This window comes from Hypanus sabinus, chromosome 21 (assembly GCF_030144855.1).
Source record: "Hypanus sabinus isolate sHypSab1 chromosome 21, sHypSab1.hap1, whole genome shotgun sequence".
Taxonomy (NCBI): domain Eukaryota; kingdom Metazoa; phylum Chordata; class Chondrichthyes; order Myliobatiformes; family Dasyatidae; genus Hypanus; species Hypanus sabinus.
This window is the reverse complement of record NC_082726.1, coordinates 19,193,646-19,208,232: the sequence shown is the minus strand read 5'-3', so window position 1 is coordinate 19,208,232 and position 14,587 is coordinate 19,193,646. Positions and strand designations below refer to the sequence as shown.

The window sequence follows — 14,587 nt, the reverse complement described above, 5'->3', positions numbered from 1 at the left end:
AGTGTGAAGTGGTTCATTTTGGTAGGTCAAATATGATGGCAGAATATAGCATTAATGGTAAGACTCTTGGCAGTGTGGAGGATCAGAGGGATCTAGAAGTCCGAGTCCGTAGGACACTCAAAGCTGATGCGCAGGTTGACTCTTTGGTTACGAAGGCGTACAGTGTATTGGCCTTCATCAACCATGGGATTGAGTTTAAGAGCGGAAAGGTAATGTTACAGCTATATAGGACCCTGGACAGACCCCACTTGGAGTACAGTGCTCAGTTCCAGTCGTCTCACTACAGGAAGGATGTGGAAACTATAGAAAGGGTGCAGAGGAGATTTACAAGGGTATTGCCTGGATTGGGGAATATGCCTTATACGAATAGGTTGAGTGAACTCCGCCTTTTCTCCTTGGAGCAATGGAGGATGAGAGGTGACCTGATAGAGGTGTACAAGATGATGCGAAGCACTGATCGTGTAGATAGTCAGAGGCTTTTTCCCAGGGCTGAAATGGCTAACATGAGAGGGTACAGTTATAAGGTGCTTGGAAGTAGGTACAGAGGTGATGTCAGGGGTAAATTTTTTACGCAGAGTGGTGAGTGTGTGGAATGGGCTGCCAGCGACGGTGATGGAGGCGGATACAAAACAGTCTTTTAAGAGACTCCTGGATAGGTACATGGAGCTTAGAAAAATAGAGGGCTATGGGTAACTTTAGGTAATTTCTAAAGTATGTGTTCAGCACAGCATTGTGGGCCGAAGGGCCTGTATTGTGTTGTAGGTTTTCTTCTATGTTTTTTCTCTAACTAAGCAAATGGAGACAAATGGAAAAATGGAAAGCTATGTGTGTTCAAGCTAAAACTCAAGTTTGTCATTTCAATCATACCATGTGTACTGCAAAATGAAACAACGTTTCTCTGGACTAAGATGCACAACATAGTATGCATAACTCACACTAAACAAAGTAATATTACTACAAAATAAATGAATAATAAGCTGCACTTACACCATAAGTTCAAAAGTAAACAGTGCAACACTCAGGCACTTCACATGTGGTGAGTCGTGGGTAATGGCAGGGAGTTCAGTAGTCTCAGGGCCTGGAAGAAGAAGCTGCTTCCCATCCTAGCAGTCCTTGTTCTAATGCTACAGTACTTGTTGCCAGATGGTAGGGAACCAAAGAGATTTAGGACCGATGGGAGGGATCATTGCCAATACTAAGGCTCCTGCATATGCAGCATTCCTGGTATCTTGGATGGGTGGAAGAGAGACCCCACTGATTTTGTCAGCAGTCCTCGCAACCCCTTGAAAGGTCTTCTAGTCAGTTGGCTTGCAATCCCCGTATCCGAGAGTGATACGGCTGGTCTCAATGGTGCTCCTGTGAAAATTGATTGGAATGGGAAGGAGAAAGGGAAGCCTTGCTTGCCTCCATCTCTTCAGGAGATGAAGACACTGCTGTGCTTCATTGACTAAAGAGGTAGCATTGAGGGACCAAGTGAGATCATCCATTATGTGCACTTACAGAAACGTGCCGCTCCTAACTCTTTCCATGGAGGAGCTGCTTAAGTGCCATGAGGAGTGGTCAGCTTGCACGTTCCTAAAGTCTGCAATCAGCTCTTTGGTCTAGTCCATATTGAGACTCAGGTTGTTATGCTCACAATCTTTTAGCTGCTCTACTTCCTCTCTGTATGCCATCTCATCTTTGTTGTTGATGAGGTCAACCACTGTTGTGTCATCTGCAAACTTGATGATTCGGTTGGCAGTGAATCTAGCAGTACAGTCATGTGTCAGCAGCATGAACAACAGTGGGCTGAGCACATAGCCCTGGGGGGGGGTGACAGTACTCAGCATGATGGAGCTAGAGATGTTGCTGCCAACACAGAGCAACAGCGGCCCTTCTGTCAACAAGTCCAAGTTCTAATTACAGAGGAAGGTGTTGAGACCCAACAAGGACAGTTTACCCACCAGCTTCTGAGAGATGATCAGGCTGGTTGATAAACAGTACCCTAGCATATGAGGCACCATTTTCCAGGTGAGATAGGATGGAGTGGAGGGCAGGGGCTATGGCATCATCAGTGGATAGATTTGAGCAATAAGCAAACCAGAAAGGGCCCTATGTAGCAAAAAGATGGGGACTTCATGGAATTCATGACCAGCAGCTCAAATCACTTCATTATTGTCGAGGTCAGTGCTATTGGATGGTAGTCATTAAAGCAGGTTACTGTCGACTTCTTAGGCACCAGGATGCTGGTAGCTGCCTCGAAGCCTGTGGGGTCAGTGGACTGTTCCAGAGAGATGTTGAAATTGTCTGTTAGAATCTCTGTTAGCTGCAATGTTCCTCATCACCCAACCAGGTACATTATCAGGCAGCTTTGCATGGTGTTGATTCTGGCTAGGGTCCTCCGCACATCAGCTGTGGCCAAGCAGAATGCCTACTCCTCCAGGGGGGGGGGGGGGGGGGGGGGAGAGAGAGAAGAGAAGCCTTCCTCGTCAGCACATCACTCTGTGCATCAAACCATGTGTAAAAGACATTCAGCTTAGCTTGTCAGAAAAGAGAGATGTCACTATTGTTAAATCACAGGGTTGACTTGGACTACAAGTCTGAATGCCCTGCCACATGCACCTTGGAAACATATGCATATTCTCTGTGAATAATCCTGTTTTGCTTTCCCTGATGACACTTGAGAGCGCAGGTCTTACTGACCCGAGAGTCCTCATAGCCACTGATCCGAAGACATGATCCCAATGTCTCAGCAGTGCCTGGATCTCTGCTGTCAACCATGGTTACTCATTTTCCCTCACAGATGTGTTTAATAATAATGTTGTCCTCAATTTACTTCTCTACATAGGCAGACACAGATCGCACATATTCACTAATGTTAATGTGATGGTCATCAGTAGCCAGTAGGCAGGGTTTTCAAAACAGTCCTGCAATTCTGATGTTGCTCCTCCTGGCCAGGTCATTATCTCCTTTTGAATTGGTTTGACTCAGCAGTCTATGCAGGACTTAACAAAGACCATAAAACACTGGAGCAGAATTAGACCTTTTGAACCATCAAGTCTGCTTCACCGTTTGATCATTGCTGATCCATTTCCCTTTCAATCCAATTCTCCTGCTTTCTCACCATAACCTTTCACACCCTGACTAATCAAGTAGTGAGAAGACAAGTGGAGAAGGGGGTGGAAGAGTGGGAAGTGTTAGAGTGTAGTTGCTGAGGAAAGGGTCTGGACAAGTGTGCTTTTGTATCTAGGCATGCAGATGAATGTGTGCAGGTGACATTGTGTCCACTTACCCCTGTGCACTTTGAACTCCTCCCCCTTACTACTGGACCAAGATCCCATACTGGCAAAGCAAGAGCCATCTCATAAATAAAGAATTTGTACACAAGTATTCTCAGTACTGGAGTAGAAGCAAATTGTCCTTGACCCCGAGGAGCTGACAGACTGTGGGGGTGGGAGGGAGAGAGGGAGCCTGCAATATTTTATGAAGAACAGGGTTGTTGGCTGCCTTTTGCTGATTATGGAAGATCAAATTGTACTGTTAACTCTCCATAGGTGCTGCCTGAGTGGTAGGTATTTCAAGCATTGTTTTTAATGCAGCTTCTACAATGTCTTTTGTAACAAAGCTCCTACGTCTTCCCCCTCTTTCTCTAACTGGTTTTAATCATCTCCTGTCCAATCCAATCATCCATGATTAGCAAGCTTTCACATCTCCTCTCAGCAGCTGTGGCTACTATTGGTGCCATTCAGTTTCCTTGGTCTCCACACCATCCCATCATTGCCCCTGTTCTTTCCACACTTGCCTATTCTCTGCAACACAAATCATGTCTGATTCACATTATTGACCTAAAACATTAACTCGATTTCTCTCTTCACAGATGCTAGCTGGCCTGCTGAGTATTTCATTCTAGGCCTTGTTTTTTTTAACTTCTGAGCCTTTATCTGAAAGATTGAGTGCTACATTTGTTTAGCTCATAAAAGTGAGTGTACTTTGAAAATAATACCATAGCTGTGAAACTACCTGTCCCTTCATTAAGAAAAATAATTCAATGCATCTGTTTTACACTCTCTCCTGAAGGAAATTCATTCTCTCTAGCAGGGATCAACTGCCCAAAGCACTCCATTAGGATAATGCATATCATTTTTATTCACTTACAAGATAAAAAATACATATTATCCTCAAAGAGAAAGGTGATTTGAGAGTTCTCTATACCTTCTGCAACAAATCCTCTGGAACAAGGGCTCCCCAGGTTACAAATCATCAGACTTTTGGAATTTGACTTTACGCAAATTCCCCGCACAATTTGGATGGCGTGTGGTGGTCAATGAAATTAAATTAAATTATACCAAATGTATAGAGTGAAATGTTGTGGGTTAGAAAACAAAAATTTGGCTGCTGGACAGTTCTGAGGAAAGGAATCCTTATCTAACATTCCAAGACAATGCTATGGATAAGGGACATCAACACATAGCCAACTAACTGCTCTCGCATCTTGTCAGGTAGCATTGTGCTGCAGTTAGCAGAGTAGAATCTCTCCCACATAACAAAAGTATTCAAGGTGAACTGTGAACTCTATGTTCATGAGTGATAAAAACTAGGTATACCAGATGGAAGCAAGGGAAGAATTCATAGGAGATTCATGGCTAGCGCAAACTCTACAAGACATTGGAGCAGAATTAGGCCTTCCGGCCCATTGGGTTTGTTCCATCATTTGATCATGGTTGATTTATTTTCTCTCTTGAATGGACCTCTTATACAAGAAGATGGACTCTTGGCCTCACAACCTATCTCACGATCTTGCACTTTATTGTTTGTTGGCACTGCACATTTTTGTCAGCTTTTACACTTGGTTTTGCTTTGTTATTTTGCCTGAATTGTACAATAATCTAGTCTGTATAAATAATCATTTCACTGTACATGTAACTATAATAAACCAATCCTTTCAAACCCATACTCCTGCCTTCTCTCTGCAACTTTTGACACCTTTACTAGTTGAGAACCTATCAACCTCTGTTTTAAGTATAACCAATAACTTGGCCTCCACAGCGTTTGCGGCAATGAATTCCACAGATGCACCATTCTCCAGCTATAGAGATTCCTCACCTGTTTATTCTGAGGCTGTGCCCTACACTCTCCCACTATCAGAAACATCCTCTCCAATTCAGTCTTTCACTATCCAGCAGGTTTCAATGAAATTTCCCTAACCCCCATTCTTTTAAACTCCTGTGAATACAGGCCCAGAGTCATCAAATGCTCCTCATACATTAACCCTTTCATTCTTGGGATAATTTTCGTAAACCTCAAGATATTCTCCAATGTCAGTACATCACTTCTATAGATGTGGCCTAAACCTGCTCACAATACTCCAGATGTCAGCCAGTGTCTTATAAAGTCTTTTGAGCCAAAAGGTTCTGCATTTGTGCCGTATTATTTTGATAATAAATTTAATTTGAACTTTGTAGGACTACAGCAACAGGGAAGTGCTGATATCCTGCTCAAGGATGCCAGTCGCATTCACTACTTGGGATGCCTTTGGCCGGCTATGCAGGAACTGCAATGGTTAGGATGCTGGGGAAACAAATTCTTTCCGTATGAACCCACAGAGCTCCTGAACTGTCAAGTATTGTACACAGGTAGAGAAAACTAAATGTTGTAAAGAGACCATTGCTACCAGGCTGTAATTTTTAGAATCTAAGACAAAAAATACAAGGGTATTACCAGAAATTAGGACAAACAAGGAAGTTAAATATACAATTTAATTTGTTTATTCATAGCAAATATCTTTAAGGTATTTCACAGCCGAGTGTACTATAAAATGCAGAACACTACTCCATGCATTAATGAGATCACTAAACACAAAAACCCACAGAGACCTCAAGTTAACCCAAGAGCAACATATGAATTAATTTAAATCCCCCAACTACCAGTGTCTGCTTTGAACTGTTAAAACGCATCCCAAAATGTTCATTAGGAGAAAAGCGCACTTACCAGTTTGATTGCTACATACTCATTCGTGTAGAGATTTTTACCTGAAAAAGGAAAAAAAAATCAGAATATTCTTCTCAGACACACAAGTATTTACATATGCTTCTCTACAGTCAGCATAGTCACGAGATAGCATATTAAAAACAATGCATCTAAAAAAAATCAGTAAAACTTATGTTCCTTCACAGGGCAAGAGGGGCTATTTTGTCTCATTAATATTGCCCATGTGACTATTTGACTCAATCTGCATCAAAGAATTTAGACTGAAGAAATAAGTCAGTGCAACAGCATAGCAGTCAATGCAATGCATTACAGTTCTGGTGATCACCCTTCCAAGTTCAATTCCGACTGTTGCCAATAAGGAGATTGTATGTTCTCATAGGTTTCCTCCACGTACCCCAGTTTCCTCCACATTCCAAAGACATACAGATAGGGTCAGTGAGTTGTGTGCATGCTTTGTTGGCACCAGAAGAGTGTGGTGACAATTTCAAACTTTGCACAGCACAATCCTCAGACTGTATGATGTTGACACAAAACAATGCACTGCATGTTTCAATGATTTGACGTATGTGACAAATAAAATGAATTTTGAATCTTTGCTGACTTTAGCCTTACAGATCCTACAAACCAATATGCGACTAGGAGGGTGGTGCATTACCAGGATATTAAGCCTGGAGATGACTATTTGGACATGTCTGAGAGGTATAATATCATATGACTGGATGACATGAAAGGTGTCCAGGCATCACTGGGATCTTCAAGGAATCTGGCCAGAATAACCTGATATATCATGATGCAGATGGCCAATCCACAGGAGGCATTAACTGGGATTTGAAGTTGTATCAGTTTTCCCACAAACTGTAAGGTCAGCATGGGAGAAGGAAACATCACACTATTAGTATATATCAAGCAAGATCTCTTCTAACTTGGATAAAATACCATGAAGGCAATGCAGAAGAGTTTTCAGTCTGCACCTGACCTTTAAGTGCCTGACAGGCAATATCAAAGAAACTTTATCCTGCACATAACTGATAACTGCACATAAGATTACAACTGCAGTCAGAAAAAAAAACAGCAGCCATCGTCCAGAGGAGTAACCCAGCCAGCTCCATCATGGCCAAAACTTTTCCCACCATCTAGAACATCGTTGTGAGCAGAGCATTAAGGCAGCAACATCCACCATTAAGGACCCCCTTTATTCATTACAAGCTCTCTTCTTATTACTACCATCAGGGAGCATACTCAATTCAGAAACAGCAAAAATCCCTTCCACAAAAATTATGAATGGTCCATGAACACCATCTCATTATTCAGGTCACACAAGGGAAATTGCACTTCTTAAACTTATTCAACCATGTTTCTATTAACATAAAATGCATGGAACCATTGTGTGACCCAAAGATGCAATACACTAGCATAAACTGGAAATTAGCTCTCATTATTCCCATGATAATTTAATAATCTACTTCCGCATTCCTCATACAGGCTTATAAACTAGCCAATCCTCGGAATACAAATACGCTAAGCTTCCTTAGTATTTTATCTACCTCTGAAACATCTTAAAGACAATTGAAAGACATAGCAGAGAAATCCCACTTCCAAAAGTCAGCTGTGAGGGGGATTAATGCATTTCTGTATGCAAGAAACATTTATGAATACTAAAAATGAAACAACCTTTTCAAAATTATAAACATTTAAAAATTATTGGCAAAAAGCATCAAAACTCTAATAATTAAAAACATTAAATAAAGCCAAATGGAAAAGGAGCATGCTTTCCCTTTTGTATCCTTCATAACCCAGTGAAGTTGCGCCCATTTCATGGACCCAAAGCCAGGTGGAACCAGGTCCATCAGTGAAATATACTAACTGGCATGCCACCTAGTACTGCTAAGGAACTTTCAAACCTCTGTCTTTCTGTGAAGGCTCTAGATTTGCCAATATGCAAATAAGTACATATGCTGGCACCCCTTGGGAACTTGTGACATTTACCAACAAAAAAAAATTGAGGCCAATATCACAGAGGAAGATAAAGGAAGGGCAATAAAGGTGAAATGGTTAAAAAAAACAGTATGGATGCTGGAAATCAAACAAGAACAGAAATTCTTGCAAAAACTCATCAGGTCAGGAAGCATCTGTGGGAAGAGATTTGAATCTGTGATCCTTTGTCAGCCGGGGTTAGCAAGCAATGAGTGGAACCAGATGAGGAAGAGGTGATGGGTAGATGCAGCCCGGTCATCCTGTGCATGAATAAACAATATTCACAATGGCAATATTAGTCTCTGAAAGTTATCCAGATTTGGCATCAATGGGAGTGGGTCTGAATTTATTTCTTTAGATGTACAGCACGTTAACAAACCCTCCAGGTAGAGAGCCCACAACGTCCAATCAAAAATGTAGCCTACAAATCCGTACATCCCTTGGAGTGTTTGAGGAAAGCCGATCTCCTGGGGGGAAACCTGCTTGGCCGAAGGAAGGAAATGTTCCAACTCCTTACAGATAGCAGTGTACTTGAACCCTCCCAGGTCGCTACCGCTGTAACAGTTAGGCTAACTGCTACACCAACTAGTCAAATCAATATTTAATTGATTTATGAACCAGTTAGGTAAACTTGTGTTTGTGCATTTGTGTATGCATGTCTTGGGAGCAGAAAAGGAGATGTAATTCTGGAGAGCTCCTTTGCTTCCTTGTAAAATCTAGATAAATCAGAGAAAAACTCATTTCAATTTACCTTGTAAACATTGAGAAGCCCCAATATCCAAATCAGTAAGTAGCTACAGATTCCTATTGACCTATCTTCCAGTACCCAGATGAAAATAATGCCACTATTTAAAGCATTTTTTAAAAATTGTGAATGACAATAGAACCAGTCTGATCATTGAAAAAGATACAAATCCTCATGAGGGTCTTCAATCATATATCTAAAAGTATGATATACAAGATGGGTTAGATTGAGAGGAATTCTTGCAATGACCTGATAGGCTTTTAAAAAAAAGGTGTGTTTTGTAATAAATGAAACAGTTTCCAGAGCAAAAACCAAGCTGCAAGAAGGCCTGTCGATGTTTCAGGTTGGGGCGCAACATCAGAACTGGGAACGTGGAGGAAAGATGGTCAGTTTGGGGGAGGGGTGGGGGACAAGGCAGGGGACAGATGGAACTCAGTCAGGGAGATAATGGGCAGCTGGAACCAGGTTTAGAGGGGGTAGAGTGGGGCGTAATGGGGAGGGGTGGTGTTGGGAGTCAGTAGCAGTGGATGTTGTATGAGAGGAAAGGGGAGCAGATGGAGTCAGAGGGAAGGGTGGAAGTAGAGGCTAAAAGGTGATAAATGGAGGCAAGAGGCCATAGGTGCTGCAAACACCACTTAGGTAGTTTACAACCCCAACTGCGTGAACACTGAATCTTCCAATTTCAAGTAACCAATACCCCCTTTCTCCTTGCTAAGCTGCTTTCTCTATGACTCACTAATTCTCTTTCTTCCTGATCTACCTAGATTTTTTCATTCACTTCTCTCCTCCGGGACCATGTCACCTTTTTTTAATGTCTCTCCCCCCATCCGGTTCCATCTGGCTGTCTCCCACACACGTTACCTAGCAGGTCTCCTATCCCCTCTTCCACTGGTTCCACCTGCCTATCATCCCTCCTCAATCTGGTCCCATTAATCATTGTTTCCCACCCTTCTGCCTCCACAAAAGGTGCCAAAACTGACATTCAGCCTAAATGGTCTATGGTCCAAAAAAAGACTCCTTGCATCCTTCAAGAACTTTCACAAATGATTGACTCTGAAATATAATTATAAGTAGCTGAGACTGAAACAACAGCTGTCCAATATTTCTGTACCATTTCTCGCCTACAGTTAATCATGTAATTGAATTTATGTAGTTGCTGGATTCTGCTGACAGAATGCATAATGAAAGTTTCTGCAGATACCTCTCGCTAGACAATAAGACGTGACCATCAACAATTACACACTGTAACATCACTTTTACCTAATATGCACAAAATATATTGCAAAAACTAAACATTCAAAACAACACAAGGTAAAATCACTGAACAAAAACACACTGTAGCTTAGGTGTAATAGTTTTGCAATGCAATCCCATGACTATAAAAATGTCAAAAGATGATTATAACTTAAGGACTTTTGTGTCAAAATATTGCAACTGGAAGCAATTAAAATGTACAAAGGAGCAACCTTGGGCACATCAAGGCAACACTACACTGCAATACCAACAAAGTGCTGCATTGTCAGAGGACCAATTTTAAACAAGGTTTGATTAGCCTACTGTGTTGTGCTTTAAACATTCATCCAATGGTCCTATAGATATTAACAAACATGATCCCCTGGCTGTTCTTGCTAACAAGCCTTGACAAACAAGCAGCTAATGGAAAACTGCTCATCATTACTCATAGATCCAGAGCTCTTGCTATGCTTTTTTTCTTGCAGTTAGACTAATTAATTAGTTGTAAACAATAGCTACATTACTATTGAAATACCAGGTCTTTACGTTAACCATATAGAAAATGTCATTTCCACCATTTCATTATTAATATCCCTGTCTGACAGGACTGACCATCATAATATCTCCAGCCCCGATGTGGATGTTTATTTTGTTCAATATCTTTACATTCTGTTTGTCTGATTTCACCATAAGTGCTACTAAAAAAAATCTGTGTCTTAACATCCCACATTCCACACTCACTGCAAGCTGCTCAATGCAGATCTACTCATTACTTCTATTATAAGTATTCTACTCTTAAATCCAAATTCCCTGCTGCACTGTTATTCTCCCTCATCGCACAGTGTAATGATCTGGTCTGTATGAATAGTATACAAGACAAGCTTTTCATGGTATCATCATACATGCAATAATAAACCAATACCAAAAGTTTACTTTCAAGCTGGAAATTTGGTTTAAAAAGGATTCAGATGATTTTGGGGAAATTTTATTTGGAATAAGCTATCACAAAATCATGAACACAGCTGGAGGGGCCTGTGAACATAGCTCAAAGCCTGTGAATCAGGTAGCTACATCACAGACGTGACCATCTCTGCGAGTTGGCCTAACAGTCAAAACCAAAGGCAAAGCTTGATTGCAAACAGCTTGCCAAGGATTTTGTTGCATTCAGGACATGACACTATTGTGCTCTTCTGGCTCTCACAGTATCATCGTGTCCAACTTCCTGACCCACAGATATCAAGGAAAAGTGAGGGAAATGAGACTTGCAAAGCAAGTCTCTATGCAGCATTCAAAATGAGCCCTCCCCCGGGGGGGGGAGAGACATGAACTGATTGGCAAAGCTTAGATTCAGCTGACTCAGTTTAGGGGGTGGTGGGAACAGTCTAATTGCAAATTGGGTAGGATGGCTGGGAACTGGTGAATGCCAGTTTATCCATAGAGCTCTTGGAGTTGGCCTTCACAGCTGTGTTGCTAATCATTAACACAAGAAAATGTGCAGATGCTGGAAATCCAAAACAACACAGAGAATGCTGGAGGAGCTTGGCAGGATCTACAGAGGGGAATAAACAGCTAACATTTCAGGCCAAGACCCTTCATCAGGACTGGAAAGGGATCAGAAGCCCCAAAAAAAGTGGGGGAGAGGAAGTGAGAACAGCAGGAACAGGGTGGTGACTGGTGAATCCAGGTGAGAGGTGAAAATCCTGGGGAAGGGGAAACAGAGAGGGTAACAGGGCCACAAGGATGAAGGGAAAATGGAGGCAGGGGAGGAAGAAAGGCGGAGGAGTGATTATCAGAAGTTAGAGAATTGATGGCTTATGCCACCCCGTTGGAGACTACCAAAATGGAATATTAAGTGTTGCTCCTCCTTGGCTGCATTGTGGCAGTGGAGGAGGCTGGACAGACATTCCAGTGTGGGACTCAATGGCCAACTACTTTAATTCCACTTCCCACTGTTGACCTTTCATCAGAACTGGAAAGGCTGGTTTGCTGAAATCACGAAAACCACTGTTGAGTTGTGATAGCTGTAACAGGCCTAGTTGGAAGATGGGGTTTGTGGACAAGAGTAAAAGTGGAATGGAGAATGACCGGCAAGTGAAAGCTCAGGCTCCATCCTTGCAGACACAGGGGTGTTCCACAAAAGCATCAGCCAGGCCTGAGCCTCTCCAAGTGCAGAGCACTGAATGCTGTGCATTTAGCTGGAGGTACAAGTGAATTGCTGCTTCACCTATTTGGATGCCCAGATGGTAGGAAGCAAGAGGTGAAAAGACTTGATACTTAAAGATATTCTTTCCTCAATTTGATTGTCAGATCCATGCAAAAAATTAACATTGCTTTTTTGCAAGTCTCCATTAGTCCTTGTGCATAAGTATGCTTATGTCAGAGGTCGTAGGAGGGGAAATAGCAACAGCTTCTTTGATTTCTTATATCCACTGAAATCAGAGCTAAAATCTTTAAGTACTGTCCCAATTCTGTTCAATGTTTTTTCTTCCTCCAACTTTCGTTTCTTCATTCTGCATTTTCCCCCCGATATTAATATTTCCCATATACAGTGGATTCCAGTAATTGGACTGCCATTGGTAATCGGAGCAGCTGCTTATTTGGGACACCAGGAAAAACTAATTGAGAAAATTAGCTGGGATTCCCTTCATTTATTTGGGACACTGTGCTGCTTAATTAAGACAGGAGACTATTGCCGAACAACTATTGCTAGTTGTGTACGCTTGTGTTCAAAAAAGTGTTATTTGTCAGAGAGTTGGTGAGAAATAAACAGCAAGACAATCTGAAACTGTTTTGCTCACCACAGACTCAAGAATTCAGGCTTGGAGATGCCAAAAATGGCCGGGAATGAAAATGAAACAATTTCACTACTTAAGCAAGTTAGGAATTATGAATAGTTTGAAGGTATCGACAATCTAGAACATTACAATGAAAGTGCAGATTTGGAAGATGCAAGCATCTAAAGCGTTGTACAAAGGCTGATTTTGCTCATAACAGTTAATTAAAAGAAAACTGCAGCAAACGCTGGATGAATTCCTCTGTTGAGAACTACTAGAAACTAATACACAGTTTTACAGAATAGTAGTATTGGTAGTGTTCTGTAATGCATTTAAATACATTAGCATAGTGGATAACACAATGCTAATATAGCTCTGTGTTTCAGTGTTCAGAGTTCAATTCCAGACCCATTCTATAAGAAGCCTCTGTACAACCTCCCCATCGAATACGCAAACTTGCTCCAGGTCCTCTGGTTTTCTCCCACGATCCAAAGATGTACTTAAGTAGGTGAATTCATTATTGTAAATTGTCCTGTGATTGGTTAGGTTAATTGAGCTTGTCAGGGTTGCTGAGGCAGTGTGGCTCAAATTTATTCAGCTAAATGGTAGTTTGCTATTTTTAATACATTTTAAACTATTTTCATGAAACTTCAGCTAATTGGACAGCTGCATAATTGGGTCAAATTGTACTGGTCCTGATGTGTCCCAATTAACCAGAATCCAAAGAGAGACTGTGCGAATGAATGAGTGTGTCGAGATTATATATATCATCACGTACTTTTCTATTCCACAGGCCATCATCAATTAGAAACAAGTATAACCGGTTGTTTTTGGAGGGGGGAAGGGGTCGATGTTCCTTTTCCATTTTGTGTGTGGGGGGTTGATGATCAGGATGCTGTTCATTTTTGTGCAGGGAGGGGTGGGTTTGCAGTTTCTCTCTGAACAACTTTCAGGTTCTTTCTTTGCTTTGTGGCTATCTGGAGAAGACAAATTTCAGAGTTGTATATGGATACGTGCTTTGATAATAAATGAATCTTTGAAGAAACTGTTTTTACAGAAACCTTGGCCCCTCCATGTCCCTGCATTTGTGAATGGCTGATGTTTTGGTGTAGAGCAGGGGTTCCCGACCTGGGTCCATGGACCCCTTTCTTTAAGGTATTGGTCCACGTAGAGGGAGGTTTACTCTGTATTCAATCCTTTATCTCCATGTCACCTTCCTTGTGTTGACATTGCATTTTCTTTCCAAAATAACTTTAAGAACATCAACCATAAAACACTGCTGAGAATGACTCACCCAGTATCCAGAAATTAAAAGTCAGAGGTTTGATGGAATATTCTCAATTTGCCTGGATGAATATGGCTCTAACAATTCTGAAGCACAACAGCATTCAGGGCAAAGTAACCTGACTGATCGATGCCCCATCCAACACCCTAAATATTAACTCCCCCCTTCGCCAGTACATGCTGTAGCCAGTGTGCATTATCCACAAATTACTCAGTCAGGTTGTTCCAACACCACCTCTCAAACCTATAATCCCCATCATCAAGTGGATAGATTCACGAGGAACACCACTGTTCTTCTCCAAATCAAACTGCATTTTGACTGGCACCACCACCTGGGTCCAAGTACTGGAAATAATTACAAACTATGACCTACAGGTTCACTTCCAAGGATTTTTTTAAAACAACTCTTGCCTCTAGTTTTCTGTAAATGCCTGTAAGAAAATAAATCTCACAGTATGTGTATGGCAACAATAAATTTTACTTTGACTTTTGAATATCTAACCATAATATTGTGGAAATACCTTCTGCGGATGACTATAGCAGTTCAAGGTGGTAGTTCATTACTACCTCAAGTGTAATTTGGAAGAGCCTTGCCTGTAATTCCCAAATC

The 14,587-nt window shown here is 41.5% G+C and overlaps 1 protein-coding gene across 3 annotated transcripts in view; it reads right to left on the bottom strand.

Moving 5' to 3' along the window:
• Window positions 1-14,587, bottom strand: part of LOC132378840 (casein kinase I-like) — a 240,123-nt gene that overhangs the window by 111,624 nt on the left and 113,912 nt on the right. For all 3 annotated transcript variants that reach the window (XM_059946093.1, XM_059946091.1, XM_059946094.1), the window contains exon 3: window positions 5,968-6,008. In XM_059946093.1, the coding sequence (XP_059802076.1) occupies window positions 5,968-6,008 (41 nt within the window). The remainder of the gene's footprint in view (window positions 1-5,967; window positions 6,009-14,587) is intronic.